The sequence below is a fragment of the Pieris rapae genome, chromosome 11 (genome assembly GCF_905147795.1).
Source record: "Pieris rapae chromosome 11, ilPieRapa1.1, whole genome shotgun sequence".
Lineage (NCBI taxonomy): Eukaryota > Metazoa > Arthropoda > Insecta > Lepidoptera > Pieridae > Pieris > Pieris rapae.
This window is the reverse complement of record NC_059519.1, coordinates 3,608,695-3,629,654: the sequence shown is the minus strand read 5'-3', so window position 1 is coordinate 3,629,654 and position 20,960 is coordinate 3,608,695. Positions and strand designations below refer to the sequence as shown.

General features: G+C 32.4%; 1 protein-coding gene across 4 annotated transcripts in view; it reads right to left on the bottom strand.

Moving 5' to 3' along the window:
* Positions 1-10,029: 10,029 nt before the first annotated feature.
* Positions 10,030-20,960, bottom strand: part of LOC110997394 (integrin alpha-PS2) — an 83,493-nt gene continuing 72,562 nt past the window's right edge. For all 4 annotated transcript variants that reach the window (XM_022265536.2, XM_022265538.2, XM_022265537.2 and 1 more), the window contains 15 exons: positions 19,908-20,053; positions 19,405-19,598; positions 19,088-19,240; positions 18,285-18,387; positions 17,857-18,014; positions 17,430-17,605; positions 16,468-16,602; positions 15,890-15,955; positions 15,119-15,788; positions 14,446-14,618; positions 13,684-13,986; positions 13,512-13,600; positions 13,269-13,415; positions 12,633-12,863; positions 10,030-12,255 (listed from right to left, as the gene is read on the bottom strand). In XM_022265536.2, the coding sequence (XP_022121228.2) occupies positions 12,178-12,255; positions 12,633-12,863; positions 13,269-13,415; positions 13,512-13,600; positions 13,684-13,986; positions 14,446-14,618; positions 15,119-15,788; positions 15,890-15,955; positions 16,468-16,602; positions 17,430-17,605; positions 17,857-18,014; positions 18,285-18,387; positions 19,088-19,240; positions 19,405-19,598; positions 19,908-20,053 (2,822 nt within the window). In that variant the 3' untranslated portion in view covers positions 10,030-12,177. The remainder of the gene's footprint in view (positions 12,256-12,632; positions 12,864-13,268; positions 13,416-13,511; positions 13,601-13,683; positions 13,987-14,445; positions 14,619-15,118; positions 15,789-15,889; positions 15,956-16,467; positions 16,603-17,429; positions 17,606-17,856; positions 18,015-18,284; positions 18,388-19,087; positions 19,241-19,404; positions 19,599-19,907; positions 20,054-20,960) is intronic.

The following is a 20,960-nucleotide window of genomic DNA, read 5'->3' as shown; positions in this document are numbered from 1 at the left end:
TCCGATCTGTGATTGTGGATTAATTATTGAGTTCGGGCGTTAAACACATTCCTAATAAGAGTACGCTCCTAGAATGAGATGTGCTTACTTGGGTTACGTTTGTCTCCACAGATTCTACGAACATTTAACGATGGAATGTTTAGGCTGTCTATGTGAAACAGATACCTACCTAATATGAATTATTAACTACATTTTCAGATATTAAAAATATAATGTTATCGTAACCGCATCGTGACGTTTAAAAACACGCACGGATGAGGCACTCGGCTTCCTCTTTGAGCAAAATGCAAATAAAATGAAGGTTTACTTCGAAATCGTAAATCAAGCCACTCGGGCACAATCTTCGAGTATGTATTCACGTTAACGTTAAGATAAATGGAATTTTATGTGTATATGTCTGTGTGCGACTTTTATTCCTGAGTTCGAACCCTGGCTGTGCCAATTTATATGCGTGAATTTAACACTTGTCTGTGCCGACATTCCCTGACCCAAAAGTCAACGGCGTTGAACAGAATGCTGATCACCTATTTGTACAATAGAAACAATAAAATTCATGTGACAGATACAAAAAACGAAGGAGAGGCTACACCACTAATTCAAAACTTCAAATTATATGTTTTAATAAAACCTACTTTCAAATATGAAATAAATTGTCTTAATTAAATAAGGAAGGCTAAATTTTTGGAATTACTATCCCAATTATTGTTAAAACATCTTTATTAAATTACATTTTGTGTTCAGTGTTTATAATTAAAAGTTATTTCGTAATACCTAATACACGCCGAGCCTTCTTTTTGTGTTGGTTGGTAATTGGCTGACAGAGCCACAACGCTACGAGCAATTACAATAAATGGTTTTTTCTTGCATCGAATGGGATTGAATTTTTATATTATATATATAGAGTGAATGTAAATTTTTATAGAACTACTAGCGGATCCGACAGACGTTGTCCTGTCTATACGTCTTTAATTTGAAAATTTCAAACTTTTTTTAATAAGCTAAAACATTGTGGACCATTTTGATGAAAATTATTATTCAAATGTTATGACAATATCTAACGATCCAGCACATGGTCTACAATAACACAATGATAACAAAACTTTTTTTTTAATTTGATCGCAGCGCTAACTGTTACTAATTAATTTAAAAAAACATTGTCCAGCGGACAAAATTGTGAATCTAAACCATTCTCGAATCTCCACGAACACACACAAAAAATTTCATCAAAATTGGTCCAGTCGTTTAGGAGGAGTTCAGTCACATACACACGCACACAAGAAATATATATATTAAGATTTGCTATTTTTGACCTGTTACATTAGCCGTTAGATTAATATTTGTTTAAGAGATTCTGTTTTTGATTCCTGACGAAACTTAATTAAACGAACCAATTCGACTTAGGGTCCTTCGAGAAAAGAGCGTACCAATTCTTAAAAGGCCGGCAACGCATTCCCGCCCGCCCCTCTGGCATTGAAAGTGTCCACGGGTGGCGGTATCTTACCCATTTATGCTCGTACTTCCTCTAATGGATTTATTATAGGTTTTTATTACTTCTAATAATACTCGTATTTCTTTAAATTCTGTTGATCTGATTGATCTGTAGTCTATATATATAGACTACTAATGGACAAGTCATTATTGACATTTAACCTGCACTCCAGATCAATCAGTCTCTTTTTATGACCTCTATAGGGTCATATTCTCATAACTCGACCCTAGTCATGATAAGCTATCCCAAAATTGGAATCAAGAACTATTATTTCAAAAGCAAACCAACGCTGTCGTACTTCATGAATTGTCTTTGATTGTAATGGAGCGCTTCTATCTGCAAAACCCAGTGAGTGCCTGTGCCTCACCTGTTTTAAGACTTATAGGTCGAAAATATCACATTTCTGTATCAAACAATTTTACTCATAATTTTATTTGACTCTTACAAATGTTTTCTATATTTATTTTAACTGTAAAGATTAAAAATTACACTTACAAAATAGAAGTGCTTCAATCTAAGAAAACAGTCCGCACAAGACGCCAATCACAATAAATTGCACAAAAATTAGATGCCGAGTTTATGTTTGGGAGGATGAGAGCAGATATATAAATGGTAATAAAAATAAATTGGACGCAGCGGCTTTCTGGCATTTTGTACGAGTTATGTTTTGTACGAACAATCAAATCTCAGGCTTCGAATGTTATCTTTTTATATCATAGTTTGAATAGGATTTGGAGAAAATGCAAGAATACCATTAATAATATTATTATATCCCTTTGATGAGCTAAAGATGTTTTGTTTAACAATGTTTTCATTCAAAGTGATAGCAGTGATTTACTAAGAAAAGTATTAAAATACTTGCTTTTTATTTAACGATTGAAGATATGTTTTTTAACAAAAATGATAACTATCTATCATTTCTACAAACATCGTAACCAAAGCGAAAACTATATTTATTAAGACCTCGTCTCTCGATTTAATATTAGGACATGAATGTACAGAGTAGATAGTTCTTAAATTTTTTGAGATTTGATTTTCATTATTGGTAATGTCAAATAGTTGGTTGTGCGGTGAAGTAAATCATCGTGAGGCAACCGGCATGCCTAAGACCCAAAAAATCAACGCCAGCCTTGGCTCTGCCTCAAGCACAATAGGCTGATCACCTACTTTCCTATTAGAAAAATCATCACGAAACAGCTGTACAAATCTACCAAAGATTCCAAAAAATTCCAAAAAGAGATCTACCAAAAACGTTTATTTTATCAGAATCTTTAGGTAAATATTTATTTCGCATGTCCTTTCCGAAGAATCATTCCCAATATTGTAAAAAGCTTTCAACGTAATTAACCTTTAATTAATTATCTTCTGTACGTTTTATGTTACCTTGCGCAAACCAACGAAAATTTCCTAGAATTCGTTGTAAAATAAATTGCGCTTTTCAAACTATTTTGTGAACGCTTCAATTATGTGTCCGGCAAAATCCTGTTAAGTTTTAATTAAAACATCTATTAGAGAAAATTGCTTGCTACACGATAGAAAAAGGATATTGGAAAATACACCAGACCTGTTTTATAACAAAGTTTTAACAGTAAGAATTCGTTCTTAATGTGTATGCTTTCATGACAGAATCTTTCAGAACTTTAAAGTAAGATAAATAAAATATAATATTTTTTTCTTTGTACCGATTGTTGTTTTTATTTATAATTGAGTAAATAAATAAGCAATCGTTGCTATAATAATACAACAATACCTATCATTGTCATATATATTATCATTACTCTCCGTAGATGCTACAAATCGTAGCACCGATCCGATTTTCCGGTCCGGTAGTCTGTCCACCACTGCTCGCGCTTTTTGTGAGAATTCTTATATTATTATATTTAAATTTACTCTAGCGATATTTACTTTTCAAATGAGGTGTGCGAATCGAATGAATGATTTAGTTTTCACTAGAACAAATTGAACGAGTAAATTAATTTATACGATAGTGTAAACTTATTATTGAACGTATAATCTATTTTTTACGCTCGCAGTTCTTCGGGCCACAACATCTACGTTTTTATCTTATTTATATATTCAGCTGTGATGGGAAAATATTACTAAAAATATGTTTATTATTGTTAAAAAACTGAAAAATACAGGTTTAACAACGCGCCTTCTTCGTGCCTTGAAAACAACAGTGTTACTTGAGCTTGCTCCTGCGAGCTTTCCTATTGAAGAAATAAACTTTAAAACAATTCCTAATAATATCTTCAACTGACATTGAGATGAGCAGATGCTCCTCTAGAGTATTTCATCAAATTGACATTGCAAGCGCCAATATAGCTGTATAAGTGAAACTCGTTCAAAGTTGCACAATACATCAGGTGCAGTGCAACTTGAGACGTGTTCCGAGTTCCGAACTTGACTGTTTATTAATTGAGTGCTTCGGAGAAGGCGACTATATTTAATAATTTATTGAACAAAGGCGTACAATAAGTTTTTAATATTCACTTATATATTTCACTAATTACATTAGGCAATTACACAAGAACTTCATTTAAAATTTAATTACGTTTTACGGTATCAGAGTTAAATAGTTAAATTACTTACGACATCTATTTATGATAATTCGAAACTGGGTATATGGGTAATATAGCCACGGGTTTTAACGGTTTAGCCGCTAGTTATGATCGGTATTATCACTAGCCATAATGTAGAGTATAATGTTGGATAGCATGTTGCCAATATCATTAACGTATGCCGTGTAATAACAATTTCACATTGAGCCAAACGACCGTTGATCGGATCAGCCATATACACTTAATTTTAAATAAATAATGCATATTGGCTTTACATAATCCGTATTGGGGAGATTTGGAGCGAAATCTTTTCGTTATAATAACCGATTTTTCGTATATGGAATGGTCAGTATTTTTTATATGGTATATAATATATAATACCTACTTATATAGTCAATTTTAGGATTATATATATACGTCATTATTTACTATATTTAATGTTTTAAAAATGTTTTTAAGCGTAAAAACGCATTGATCGTAGGTACTGTAACAGACGTGAAGATTAAATTTCAATTTGAAATATCTTAGATAAATTAAAAAAATATAAGTGACTAAATTAAATTATGAGTGAATGTTTTAAAAGTATATCCACGACTCCTTTATACCAGCACGTCTAAGTTTAGTAGTGTTTCGAAGTTAATAAGGCGGCATAATCTCTGGGGTCCGTAGAGCATAGACAATAAAGAATATTGACACAATAACCGAGTCGCACCCGCTCCGCAGACGCGACCCGAATATTATAATGCAGCTAAGAGGAACTATTCCCATCGTCACCCGTTGGAGCAAATTGTCAAAGTGTCGGAAATTAATTACTCCGATTTAGATTTATATCTAAAAACACATATTCTATCAAAAATCTAGTCTATTTTCGCCATTAATGTGTCATTCCGCTTCCCACTTACTTTCACAGATTAATAGTCTTCTCGACTCTTCGCCAAAGAGCGACCTGTTTGTGAAGCGTATAGGGGTAAAATGTTATTAGAAAGTATTATTTATATTTTAAAAATAACTTAATTGAATAATAGGTCTATAACATTTTTAGCAGTAAATAAATAAACTCTGTAATCAATTTTTTATAAACCTCGTGACTTAGATTAATGGAAACAAACATTTAGTTCGCGCAACACAAGAGGAATCCCAAACGAGCTGTTAATAACATTCTGTATCATATCAGAGTATTGGGCAAATGGTTCGTTTAGTTATTTCACAGATCGATTACCAATTGAAAATGAACCGTAAATCCTAAACGTAAGATTGATAATAGTAAAAAAACAATATTGTGATTGAATTTATGTGTTCCCAAGAGCTTTTTTGTGTAACGAATTAAAAAGCTATCAACTCTTTTGAATTTGTGCTTTTATGAATTGATTCTTTCTTCTGTATATGGAATAGAAATGTAATAAAAATAGGAAATATATGTAAAATAAATATGTGAAATATTTTTTATATAGATTCAATCAAGTGTATAAAGCAATATACATATTTTAGTTTTCATTATATACAGTTTAAAAGGTTTTATTTTATTTTATTTATTTAAGTTTAATAATTTTTATAAAATATATAAGTTTAAAATCAAAAATCAGAAAACGGGAACGGTTAAAACTTTAAATCCTATTCTATTTTTATTAAATTTTATATTCCCATATAAATATTAAATTATTATAACTATAAAGCAAATAAGTAATATGATAAAACTTATCTAACTACTTATTTATTTTCTCCAATTATCCTTCTTAATTGAATCTGAAGATTACAGATAAAAATAATAAAATTTTGTTTTTCATTTTAATCTTTAAAATGCAATTAAAATCAAGCCTACGAGAGTCTCAGAAAAATGTTAAAAAATATACTTAATCAGCTTTAAGTATATTTTTAAGCATTTTAAAGCTTTTTCGAATATGTAAACAAATCCATCGGAAAATGCGTGAGAATTGGTTCCAGGAGGCCAAAGGTATTGTACAGATCCTGAAAGTGGATTTTCAATTACCGGTCGGATGCTGTTAATGGCTTTTGAAATGATTTTCGTGTAAGCCAGCTGCCTTTTACTTAGTGAAATTATTTACTTTCATCCAAAAATCTATTAAACCTTTTGAGTAGGGAAAAGTTAGAATATATTCTTAAGCTTGAATAAAACATATAAAGGTACGTATACAAGTCCCCACAGTAAGGCGTGGATACACATACCTCCAATTTTGATTCAATGGAAATTAAGAAAAACAAAAGCCATCAAAGGCTTTTATAAAGTTAACCTCTTGCGATTATAGATCAAATAAAAAATAATATTTATTGATCGAATGATGTTATAATTGTTGATTTATTGACAAGTTATTAGCAAAACCAATTATTTTGTTAAATCTTATATTTGTTTTACAGAAATATATTTAAATTAGAAATTGTTAAATGTGAAAAACTTAATGGCTCATGTTATAATTAACTAAAGATTGTTATAATTACGTATTTTCTGGGTGCGGTCCCCTTTATATTTTCTTATTTTTCTTCGGAATATTTGCTACTCCCTTTCAGATAAGAGTCACAAATATACCTTACTTTGGTTAACAAAATATATCATCTACTAAACACTAGCTATGTCTTAGATAACTGAACATCATATGAAGATTTACTGTAAGGAAGATTCATAACGACTTCTTATTCTTCGTATTTTTAATGTATTTCTTCTTATAATAAACCCTACAAAAGTTATACGAATTGGCTTAGCGATTGCGGCTAGACAATAATTGGCTTGGAGTCTTTATTTGCCTTTTTTCTTTCCTTGAAGACTTTCATTATACAATCTAAATAGGTTTGCTGCTTTGTTAGTGGAAATAAGAAATATCTTACTCCGACTACGATTTCTCATTCAATTCCTTTTAAAACTAACGAATATATCTTTTATAATTCAATAAACATTAATTAAATATTAAATGTAGTAATGCGTAAAGATCTGAAATCTTTTTAGACAGCACAGAAGAGAAGAAGGGTTTACATATACATATTTTCTTTCCCAATACAATGAAAAATTGTAAAAACATATAATTATGCATTGTTATATTTTGTCGTGCAAGATAAGGCACAAAATATTAGTTTCACGCCTTGTTCAGATGGATACCTTTTATGTCTCTGAAAGCTCTAAATATAATTGTAATATACTGCTGAGTCGGGAAAGAAATTAATTATTATTATTTATTTAATGTAGGTATAAAGTTTATTAAGTAATTAAATTAAATTTGTGTAAGTACCATAAATATATAAAACTGTATCTTTAAAATATGTTGTATGTACAATACTTAAAATCAATCATATAAAGTTTTTATAGGCTAGAATTATATTTTTAATACATTATTTATTTCAATTTGATATTCGATTTTTGTCTTCGTTTCTATTTGCTAAGCTTCAAAGGTTTCAAATTTTTGGTCATGTTAAAACGCATTTCTTATTCAAGAATTGTGCGCGGGTTTCTATTCACAGCGCACTGGGATCATTAAAATAATCCTTAACTTTGTATTATGCTTTAGTTGTACATAATTATTCGGAATATCTTGCTATTTTGTTATGTATACGATTTATAATGACTTGTAGTATACCTTGATCAATAAAAAAAAAGTAATCTGCCTATCTGATAGATACCTAATTCGTTTTATTAAGGAATTTAATTTAAAATAAGCAAAAAATTACGAGTAAAATCTAATATTGGATGTGAAATATGTTATACCTATACGGTAGCGGTAAACAGGCTCCTTTTCTCTCACTCTAAGCTGCGACTTTAGCCGTATTTTGGACAGACGCTTTCCCCTCTCTCTACTCATGTTCATCGACATATATCAGTGTTCAGTGTGCGTTAAACATTTCTTGTTGACGGAGGACATGGAACCTCAAACTATCACTGTTTTTGAGATTGATTTAATATATTTTAAATGTTTACCATAATAATCGTTATTTGGAAAATAGAGTTTGTAACATATAATAGCATTATATATGATGTGGAGAACTTTAGTAAATGTATGTATGATCCCTTTATCTGTAAATATTAATACAATAGATGAAGAAAACTATCCGCTCCCTTACGACAATGGTAAATCCTACTACAGACGGGTAATAGACAACTGACTTTGGCGAATAGTTTTCGTAACTAGATCTGGAACCTTTGCTTTGGGAAATTCATATCTACTTAATATTCTCTGATATGCAATGTGCGTGTATGAAAATACTTGCATATCAGAATTTTCATGATTTATTGGCGATTCGTGTCTAGAACGCCACCATTTGTGTCAACTACCAAAGTATTGTGGTGCCATTCTTTTTATTTGAGTGCCATTTAGCGACGTCTCCCAATACTGAACTTAATATGGACGGCGAAATCAATTGGTTATATATTATTCTTGGTATACTTATCTCATAGCAGTTGCTTTTACAATTATAAGGTGTTGTATTTTCTGATACAAATATCTTTTGTTTTTAATGACCAAAATTATGAGTCAGTTATGTGAATTTTATTTTAAAAGTATATAAATTAGTCCAAAATTTTAATTCTTTAAAAGATATCAATATTTCAGACCAGATTGCGGTGGCACAAATAAAACTTTAAAATTGTTATTACAGAACAATATAGTTCTGAAGACGCTTAATTTCAGTCGAGTCCAACAGATACTTGATAAAGGGTCCTCAGCGGGAAATTTACGAATCCGAGCAATCGAATAGCGTCAACAAAAAAAATTGTGTCCTTATCATAAAATTTTAATTCTGGACAATTTGTGTAATATCATACTAATATATTTGCAGGCACTTTTGTAATGGAGTGCAAATGGGACTTTTACTTTAAGAGAAGGTATGGAGGGTCTTTTCTTGATCATATTTATGCCAGGTATTGTTAAGTAATAGTTATTTAATAGTTTATAATCTCAAACATTGGGATGAAACTTAGGTAATGAGTCTAACAAAATTGCACCTTTAAATATACAGGTTATAAAATATAAAAATTTCGCGCCTCTAAGAAAATAATAATTATAAAAACTCATTGAATGAAATTTATATTTTTCCTTTGAACAATAATTTTATGATGTATTTATTTCGTTACTTAATTTTCGTCACATATTACGTAAAATAAGTTGATATGATTTAATTTACTATTTGACTACAATACTTATTTTGCACACTGTACAGACTTAAATTTAATCGTTGAGAAGTTCGGTATTTCAATGCTCATCTGTCTTCTTAATCTAAACGCTGTTAGTCAATGCCAATTTCATACAGATTTATAAACCAAATAATGTTCATTTACTATTCTTGCTATTACACTTGGGTTGTTTGTTCTTTTGTAAGATTTCTTATAGTTGGGCCATTTCTATATCGGTTTTTGAGTCAGGCTGACTACATAAGTAGGTGAACAGCCTAGTATCTGCGTAAATAATACTTCTTCAACGGAATTCCGAAGCCGACATATTTCTGATACGCATTACGTGTCTAAAGTCGTAAAGTCATATAGGTTTGTCTGTAAAGATGTCTTTAGGTTCATGGGATGAAAGTTGAAAACTAAATCATTAGTTAGACACTTTGGGGTTCGAATTTAAGAATAACAATTAGGCTGAAAACTAGCATCAAGTGTTTTTCTTCGATAAGAGATTATGACTCGAATCGATAGGCTTTTCATATATGGTTATATTAATCCCAAGTTTAAAAAAATGTTAACATACGTCGTTTAATGTTGGTTATCAAGATAAAAAAATAGATGTTGAAAAAATAGTTTGAAGTGATTAATACAAATTTCTAACCTACATTTTAACTTCCGGGTCCGCAATGCTCGTAATGATTTACGTTTAGTAACGTAAGTACTATAAAAAATTCCGACTATATTGTTTAATAATTATATAAATTATATAAATATATATTTACACTTCAATTTATTAGATTTTTTATAATAAACTTTGAGTAGAATATATAATAATAAAATCTATGTTCTATTTGAGATATTAATAAAAGACAAAATGATTAAAAAACAAATATTTAATTACAGTTCTTTTTGGTAAATGCAAATTACCCAGACAACCCAAAAGTTTATTATCATTAAAACATTATGGCATCCACTTAGGATCCCCATCACTCTTTTTCAATTCTTCTAATACTTAAGGCAACTATAGACGCAAACATATCTGACCACATACTTTAAAAGTCAGCTTTGTCTGTAGCATTACCTTGCAGTTAAAAATTGAAAAAGATGTATGGGGTTTCAATAATACGTCTTATAAGTAAAAGCTGAATTAAAAGTTAAGAAAATAAATATTTATTAATCGAAATAAAATAACAATGACGCTTAGATAATTTCACAGAACCATTTAAAACAAAATAATTTTGGTTATTCGTGGCCTAAAGTAAATTCCTTAAAATAATTAAGTACTATACTTTAAAATAAAATGGCCGTGAAATGTTAAAATTTAAAGAAATAAAACTTAATATTTACATTATTTAGTAACTGGCAGTTTTTGAAGGCACAATATTAAAACTGCTGTAAAATATATAAAAAAGCAACACGATTCTGTTGACTATATGTAGCGTGTTTTCATTACTGAAAGTATGAAAAACTGTATTCTCACCCACTTCTGTAGACTAATAAAAAATATTTACATGATCCTATATTTTATTATAGATATGTTTTCAAGGCACATACATTTTATCTCTTAAGGCTGTATTTTATGTTTTTTTCCTAAATATCTCTTAAAGGCCCAGTAAAAAGGGGGAAAAACCCGAAGGAACACACCCAAACTTGTATTTTATATTAAATTTCAATTACCTACCTTATGCTAATTATTGCAAGCTAATCTTAAAAGATGAGTTAATTTATGAGGATCCTATCAATATATAAGTAATTTTCTCATAACGCTGATTTCAGAATAAAAAAAATTAAGAAAATTTCATGTCGAAAATTTTCAATACATTATTAAAAACATAAATATGGCGAAAAGATATCTGTGCAATATTGTTATTTAATTATTAATACTCTGTACCAAATTTAATCAGCACCTACGTTATAGTATGAAGTTTAAGCATCAAGCAAAAATACACCTTAACATTTACAACATAGATCACATTTTGCACTCCGAGCTTAGACAAATTTCTTTATCGGGTTAGTTTTAGATATGAAAAATTCAAGTTTATTTTAGTATAAATAAATGTCTAACCCCGAAGGTATTACAACTAAATTAACGTGATCCTATTCGTGACTAGTTATGTTAGCGATAAAATAAATTCTTGAAATATTTTTCAAACAAAAATATCCAAGAAACATTCAGACCTCACAATTATTTACATTAGTCGAAAATCGGTAATTTATACAAATGAGGACGCGAGTCCGTGTGTGCGTTTTTTATTTTTTTAATAATTCTCACTTCTCCAAGCTTATCTTGAAAACATTGAAGAAATAAAAAACTCTACCGACACTACACCAAAAACACTGCACTATTCGCAGATCTAAAACAATGTGTCAAAAGTCATTGAACTACTAAAATTCATACAGATCTAAATAGCTATATACTCAATATAGCTTGTACCACATAAAACTTTTCTAAGGCACATAAGCAGTCTCTAGTACACCATTTTACTGCTACAAACAAGATAATTAAGTTCAGCGCCATCTAGTAGTACACGTGACCTAGCACCACAGTACATAGAACATAGACAAGAAATGTTTTACAGATTTAATCCTTGTGTTCCTTGTAGTGTACAAAATATACGAGATAATTAAGATAAAATTGCACTTTATCCTTATAAAGATTACTCAATAACACAGAATAGATAAATAATAATAATACTGAAAAATCCTAAAGTCAAATTTTCCTACTAAAATTTATAAATTACATATGTATTTTTTTAGCATGAATATACCGATATATTGGTGGCGCTAGTGTAGCCTACATGACCATCCTTATTTATCTATTCCGTGCCGAATATAGTACTAGACGTATTTATAACTGCCGTGAATTTTTACAAAAACTATCAGTAGCGTTCAATACTGGAGGAGTCATGACTTGTAACATCACTTGCCGCGTCCGTTGAGGAACTGTATCGCGGAGAGTCAGTGTCGCTGGTGCGAGTGTCAGCGGTCTCGCGGGAATCCGCGGTATCGCTGAGAGGTGGATATCAGAGATGTTCGTCGCGACCGTTTAACGGCTGTCGCTCGGTGTGGTCAGAGGGGCGGTTGCGTTTGAAGAAGCCGCACTGAAAATAAACAGTTATTGCTTATAGTAGAATTAAAACGTTTTTAATTATAACAATTTGACTATTAACGTTTTGTAACTATATAAATACAGGCATCAGTGGATTATAAACTGCATGTTAAATAATATTACAACAAACTGATTGACTTGACATTCGTTGTAAATCCATAAAAGGCTATTTGAGAAGGTTTAAAAACCATTTTAATTATTTGTAAGTGAGGTCCTATACCTACTTAAATTGTAATTAAATTAAACATTTATAATTTAATATATCTATTTAATTGTATTTTTAATGTGCCAAAACACTAGATTTTGAAATTTTTTTAAATAACCATGTCAGACTTTATGACATGTTAATAAAAATAATTGAAGTCTTACTTTGTAAAGAGCGAAGATAAGCAGCAACAGCAGTAATGCCCCAACAACAGCAGCTAATATGATTACCCACAATGGTATTGAACCACTGGAAAGGGCTTCCAACTGTGGTGTAACCATAGTATGAGCTTCTCCAGTTTGCCAACCCTGGTCTAATGGCCGACCGACCATGGGCAGTCGGGATACACGGGTCGCCGTTAGGGTTGACAGTTTTACAGGTTGTTCCTTTGATATCTGTGAATAAAATCTTTCGTTAAAATCGATTTATTTTACACACGGTACAAAGCTTTACCAAGTGACATAAATTAATTTAAATGTGTTACCTAATAGTAAAATAGGAAACTTTCTGACATTTAAAGGGAACCACATAATTATAAGTTGGATGAGTATAGGGATTCTTTTGCACACATAATTTAACTATAATAAGGTTAAATAAAAAAAAATCCTTTTCCTTAACCAAAAACCTAGCTATTTTTGCTCAGCCTTTGATTTTGGAAGTGGTAGTAAATATAACCTTTTTTAATATTGTCATTCAGAAGCGTAAATAGTAACATATGAATAAATAAATTTTGATTTTAATGAATTTAAAAACCACTATATGACGAATTAGGTCAAGTGCCATTTCGCAAAATTTCCTACCTCATTGAGAACAGTAGCGTTGATGCGCGCGCGCAGTGCCAGCCACACTTCCTGTCCCTTCAACAGACGTCCTGTACGACAACGTACTACAGAACACTTGTACTTCTCCTCACATCGCTTCAGCATCTCCATTAATTGGGGGTCCACCTGTAAATTAGAAAAAAAATATTGATATCAAAAATATCTATCAAAAAGATGGTTAATAGTTAACGTATCATTAGTATATATATAAATTATAAATACCTCATATTGTCTTCGGCGCCGGGTGCTCTCGTGTCTTTGTTCTGAAGATGAGCTGAAGCTGCCACCTGAAGAGGAATAGGAGTGGCCACCTAAAATTCAGTAAACATTAGATGAGCACCCTGTCCATTTACCTCATGTTACATAATAAAAAAAAATAAAAAATATTTTGTACCTGATCGTGAATAAGAATATCCACCACTGGATGCATGTGCTCCACCCTGGGAGCCACTCTGGTAACTTCCACTGTGGTATCCCGTTTGATATCCTTGTCCTCCCTGGACTCCTAAACCTTGGCTCTGGTATCCCTGGCTACTTTGACCCTGGAATCCTTGTGTACTCTGCCCTTGGTATCCTCCAGAGTTGTATCCCTGGCCCCTGTAGTTTTCACTTTGTCGGGAGTTGACAGCACCTGTGACGTCGGCCATTCCCACTTTGAATTCGTTGTTACTATTTTGGGCGGCATATACTCCAAAACCTATGAAGAATAGATACTTTAGTAACATATGTCTAATATGGAACAATATAATAATGTAAATCCTCCTCGATTAAAGAAATCATTGAAATCTATTTAGTCGAAATTTATATTTGTTATATTCCAGCTGTTCATTTGCTGTAGAAATAAATAAGACTAGATACCGACTGCAGCTCTATCTGACGGGCTTTTTTTTATCTAAACCATCCAGGGTGCCACTGCATACTTAAAAATTCATTCAAATAGCTCCAGTCGTTTAATAGGAGTTCAGTGACATACACACGTACAGTAGAATTTAATAGATGTAATGTTACCCTAGTAAATGAAGAAGATAGTCAAAATGGCGTCACTGGTTGAATTGGAGTATTCCTCCAATAGGTCTTCTCAAATATTTTGTTTTTCGTTCACAGACATATATATATACAGAAGAATATCACTAAAAACATGATAATTTAAACAAACCTTCAAGTCTGTCTTCGTCTTCATCTCCAACTACAGTAACATCAGAGCCTCCCCTGATGGCTGATCCAGTATTCATAATCTCTGGGTTAATGGTTTCTGTAGTAGACCAGGCTCCATGCACGAATCCACCAGCACTAGCCCTGCTTCCCTGACTGCCCTGCTTGTTGAGGTATCTGGAAAAAGGAATTATAGGATTCATTAGAACAATTAGATTAATTACAGAGCGAGTCAAATTAAATGTCGTTGATCTGTCTATCGATCTATCATCTTTATTAGCCATTCGATTAACTGCCAAGCCTCTAAACTAAACGGCGCCGTTTAACTAGTGGCCTGAAAGATATTCAGCCAGTTCATCAAACAGCTAGGGAAATGACATGGATCGATTACGTTTTATTATTTACCTAGCTTGTTGAGTGTAAATTTAAATTTAGTTCTACTTTCTGCCACTTTCAAACTTGAAACGAAAGTCTTCCAACTACCTTTCCAGGTATTTCCAAATCGTTAGGAATTAGATTAATTACAACTTAAAGGCCTGCAACGCTGAACGCTTCCAGAACAGCTGATGCGGGTGTCAATGGGCGGCAGTAAAAAGTAAACTTTAAGAAACCTCGTCACCCCACCGAGACCTTCATTAATTACCTCCTAGATGAAGACATTATCAATTATTACTTACGCATTAAACGAACTTCCAGCTTCTCCTTCATGGCCGAGTGATCCATACTCCGTACTCGTCTCAGTCTGAGAAATTATATTATGGTTCGAGTCATAGATTATAGTCCTATTTTTCACTCGCACGACGCGTCCATCGTTATCGTAACCCGCTTCAAATGGCTGTCCGCTTATGTACACTCTTCTTTCGTAGCCATTTTGTCCTTGGGCCTCGCCATATGTGAAGATTCGTCCAGAACTGTCTCTATATCTTCCTTCACCTAGATATACTGCGCCTTCGTTGTGACCACTGCCGGTTTGACCAGGTGTTCTGGATATGGCTTCAAGGTTTTTCCTAATAGCTTCCTTTTCTTCTTCCGAGAGATTTTCTTCAGTCCAGGTGCGATTGTATGTGTGACCTTGTCCGGAGACTTGACCGCCAGTTGCATGGTTTGTGCTGAATTGGCTTCCAGATTGACCACCTGATGTATATTGCCCGCCTGAAGCTCTTCCGCCTTGGTATTGACCGCCATTTTGAACACCAGATTGTCTAAAGTGCGTTTGGCTATGTTGGGAGCCTTGACTAAATTGTCCTCCACTTTGACTGACATGTCCCCCACTTTGACTAAATTGGTCACCAGTGACCTGACCTTCTTGTTGACCGCCACCCTGACTTGCGAATTGTTCCCAGTATTCTGTAATACATAAGAATATAACATAGAAACAAATTTTAAAAGTTTTATTATTCATTATTAGGAAGTAAACAATAAACTGTATAATATTTAAAAAAACATACTTTGTCCATAGTAAGTTCCGGTACCACCAACTTGTGAAGCCGAGTAGAACTCGCTGCTCATCATAGCTAAGAAAATATTTATATTTAGTATGAAGTTATGATTTTATTTTTTAATATAAACATGTAAAAGTACCTAAAACTAGTCAAACGAATGAACATTTATAAAAAATAAAAAAAATAAATGTGTTTATTGATCTGACAACAATTGATTATAATGTGTAAGATTTGGGACCATAACAAACTTAAAAGTATTTTTTTTTTATAGAACAGGGGGCAAACGGGCAGGTGGCTCACCTGATGTTAAGTGATACCGCCGCCCATGGACACCCTCAATGGCAGAGGGCTCGCGAGTGCGTAAAATTAAATTTAATAACACCTCTTTTTAATTACTTATTTTTATTTTAAAAAACAAAATAATCAACACGCCTAAGTGCATGAGTGCGTGAGTAACTCTTACGATAGGGAAAATACTATTAAGTTTTACATAACTGTTAATTCTATACATACAAATGATTTGGATTTTAATAGAGAAGGCATTTGTAATAATAACATAAAAATAACTAAATCACAAGACTCACCCTCATTCTCCTTCGTAAGAAGGAAGGCATAGGGATTTTGCACAAATAGATTTTCAGGGTTCACGTGCCTTGCAACGTCACAGACCATGTCACCGACCCATTGTGGCTGAACTAACATGTATAGAAGGTTCTCGCCTGAAAGAAAAGGTAACATTGAGAAACAAAGATTTCCTTAACGCCAACAGAAAAGATGTTAAATTTATTATAAATTTACATTTAAGTCCTACTTTGCAAGTCAAGGGCGTAGAGCGGTCAAGACACTCTCCGCCACTGTTTCTAATCGCTATCTAAAGTTTTAATTCTAAGCTTAGGGTCTGTTTCACAATGTCCGGATAAGTTCCAAATAAGCTTTTTATTACTTACTTGTAGGATAAACAGTATTTTTGCGTTTCACGACTGAAATGCCAAGTATCTTATTCGGAACTTTTATATTTCGAATAATTTATGTGTTGCATAGCTATTTGGCACTTTATCCATACATTGTGAAACAGACCCTTAAAGTCAAATAAGTTAAACGTAGGTCAAATACTTTGGTTCAAAAACTGCGGAACCGATTGAATTGCACTTAAACCGTTTTCTTAGGGCTTAGAAGATATTAGAGAAATTGGTACACAAACATACACATGACAAAATTTACGGCTACTGTAGACTTTGATGATATTGAAAGAATCATCAAGAAATATTATTCACACAAACATACAGTCCAAACAAACCATATTTAGGACTTAAAAACTATAGTTTTGTCAATTATTACATATTTTAAGTTAAAAAATTTAATACACGTAATCTATTTGTATTTGGGCTCCCGTTTAGTTCCAAATGCGTCCACGGAGCGCTGATAAGTTAACTATATATCTATCGTTATAATACGTAACTACCATTCATGCTATGGGTATAGTTAGAATGGTTAGAATACAGGATGTATATATAAATTTATAAAAAATAGAAGTAAAAATACTTACCAGTTAGGGTCTGGTAGGGCCACATAATGTATAATTCCGCCTCATCCACTGTGAAAGGTCCCTCGTTCTTGATATTGTACTTGTGAATAACTTGCGGTCCCAACTTCGTATCATCCTTCAAGTTTTGCGATTCATATAGCGATGCGTTGTAGTGTAATTCTGGAGGGTCTGATGTGCTGCAAGCATTATATAATTTGTTTAATGTGAGGAATCATACATTTTCATAAATTAAAAAAACAAAATGTTCAACCAAATTGTCGAAAGTTATTAAACGTTTGTTTTTTTTTAAATTAAAACTAAAATAATATATTTTTATTTTTTACTAAAAGGATCCTCAAATCTTACAAATATTAATGCAAATGTACTTAAATTGAATAAACACATTTTTTAATATTAATTTATATATAAATAGAAATAAAATACATACCCAATAATAGAAAGGGCAGCCTTGACTACGACTCCAATCGGTAGATGTCGCACGTTGTCATACTGCGTGCCTTGTTCCGGGTTAGTAGAGTTGGTCTCCATGTCAAAGTTGAGGGTTGTCACGCGGGAGTCCACTTCGAGAATCACTCGGAAGTTTACCTGCAGGTAAAATAGAGTTTATTTGCAAACGGTAGGTCTAGTTTTATTCGTATAAAGTCAATAACTTTATATACAAAGAAATTAAGAGTGATGAATTCCTACAGTATATTTTGATATATATATATATATACTCTCTTTTCTTGAACCCGAAGTCGGATTGAAGTGAAGTAATTTTTTGTTTGGTTATGCCAGTTTTAACGCAATGCATTTGGAACACATATTTAATATTTTATTATAAGCTATATTTAAACTAACAATCACAAAACTTACGCTTTGTCCAGTGGCCATAGGGTTGCCCAAATCACATTTGAGGGTACTGTTTCCATCATTGCCCTTCTTCTTCATAGAACAATATATTGGTGGTGCGTCAGAACTATAAATATAAAAAATAATTAGGAGAATTACTTTTCACAAACGACACTCCCGCTATTCTGTAGAGTAAAACTTTTGCACTTCTAACAGTTATGAGGAAAAGTGTTTTTAATCTAGATATGTAAAAGTAGCATTAATATTGAACGTTTGCGTTGTATGGAAACTTATTTATGAAAATAGAACCGGGTTTAAAATCACAAGTTAAAATTGTTTATTATTATTTGAGTACTACATTTTAAATAGATTTACGATTTGATGTTTCGAGGTCTGCAATTGTTTTTAACAAAGTTTTATGAATGACTTTCGTCCGCAGCTTATAGTGTGGATTTCAAGATTTTTTTTCAACCTCTTTAATAATCGTCTCTTTAAAAAGCAGTGTTGGCCTAGAGGCTTCAGCGTGTGACTCTCATACCTGAGGTCGTAGGTTCGAACCCGGGCTGTGCACCATGGAATTTCTTTCTATGTGCGTATTTAACATTTGCCCGACATGTCTTAGACTCAAAAAGTCGACGACGTGTGCCAGACACTGGAGGCTGATCACCTACTTGCCTATTAGATTTAATAATGATCATGAAACAGATTTAGAAATCTGAGGCCTAGACCTGTAGAGGTTGTAGCGCCACTAATTTTTTTTTAATAATCATTGTAGTTAAATCCTTTGTTTAAAAAAATAAAGCAATATTAATATTGGCAATACATACAGGTCTTTGTCAAGTCGTTCCATCCTAGAGTAAGTGACTCCAGCGGGCACCTTCAGAAAGTATGCAGCTTCAAAGGCATCTTCAGCACCGTTCTCTACCTTCACATCGATGTGGACATCCTCGCCTGACCCTAACACGTAGTTCACTATTGGCCTGAAAATGTTTTTATATATTTGAAATACTAATTATTTTTTTAATCGTTATAAGTGAACTTGGAGATTACTTATGTTCTGAGCTTTTTAAACATAAGTAAAAGTTTGTTAAAATTATTAAATTAGTATTTTTATTATTTAATATATATTTCGAAATCAACTTACGTTGTGACATACATCCTAAGGTCGGGTATACACACGTTATCGGGTCCACAGTTCTTCTGAATATTGAGTGAATCAGTGTGTTCTATGCTCTTAGTGTGGTCAAGGACTGGAGGCACCACGTTACCTGATGGCTGATTGACCAGCTCATAGCTTAGTTTTACTTCTATTGGGGTGAGCTTGTCGCGGACTTCCTCCTAAAATATATTTCAACATAATTCAATATTGAGGCATTGGCAAATTTGTGTTATCTTCCTTCTTTTTATTCAATGCATTGAATACTTTAAAATCGACTGCTTAAGATGAAGACTTTTAACCAAACCGAAACCAACCTTTTGATTTTAAATTTTAAACACAATATTGAAATTGAAAAAAAAAAGTTTAAAAGTTTCGTTAAAAACCCGTTAATTTTAATAACAAGAATTATGGGTAACAATAATTTAGCTGAAATGAAAACAGCTCTATATTTAATCTACGAAAGGATATTTATAATATTATTTGCTTACATCAAGGTACACCATAACCTCCTTACACTCTTGCTGCCCCTGAGTAAGAAGAATGTGAGTCTTGTACACGGTTTGTCTGCTCTCCATCAAGAATAGTCGCTTGCTGGTCTTTTGGCGGGAGTCTAGATCTAACGTTACTTCGAAGTCTGGAATAAAACATTTATGTAAGGTCTTATGCAAAATATCCTATTAAAGAAACCTTTGCTATTTAAGAGAGTGATGGTTTTCCGCTCTACACCGTAGATTTAAAAATAGTTTTTCTAATGACGTTCATACGAAACAATGTTGGCCTATTAGCGACTGAGCAGATAGAGTAATTCTGTGTACTTGCGTTTAACACTGGCTCATACGGTGAAGGAAAACACCGTATGGAAATCGGAATGCCTTTGAGTCAAAAAGCGGCGTGTGTAATAATTATACCTTTATGCCAGTTTCAAAGGTAAAACTTGTCTATTAGGCAAAACAAATGATCACCAAACAGACACAGATACCTAAAGACCAGATCTAAAATGGTTCTAGTACTGGTTATTTATAATTAATTCATATACATTTCAGCCCGTTAAAGTATTACGTAAGCATGTGGGGGATTGGGGGGGGGGGGCTTTGATTTCCTTATTTGGTGATAACGTCAACTGTAATTATTAACTTTTTTACACATATTACCCATATGTTGTCTATGCTTGAAAACGATATTAATTTTCGAGGATTCTAAGAAAAATTAATTCATTATTATTTTTGAGAGCTTTCTTATTTTTACTTACAAGAGGAAGAGGTGGTGGGGAATTGCAGTAAATTTGCTAACGTAATACTTTATATATTATAAGTTATCTATATGAATAAATGATATTTATATTTTATATTACTATAAAATGGAAACCCAAAAACGCTTAGATCACTCTCTAAACACTTTAAGTATATAATGACATTTTTATGGTGATGATATTTACAAATCATTGCTTGACATCTAAAGAAACTACAACTTATAAGAATGCAAGGCCTAAGGGGTAGTTTTGGTCCATCTGGTGTGAGTTGATTAGGAAATTTAAGATGGAT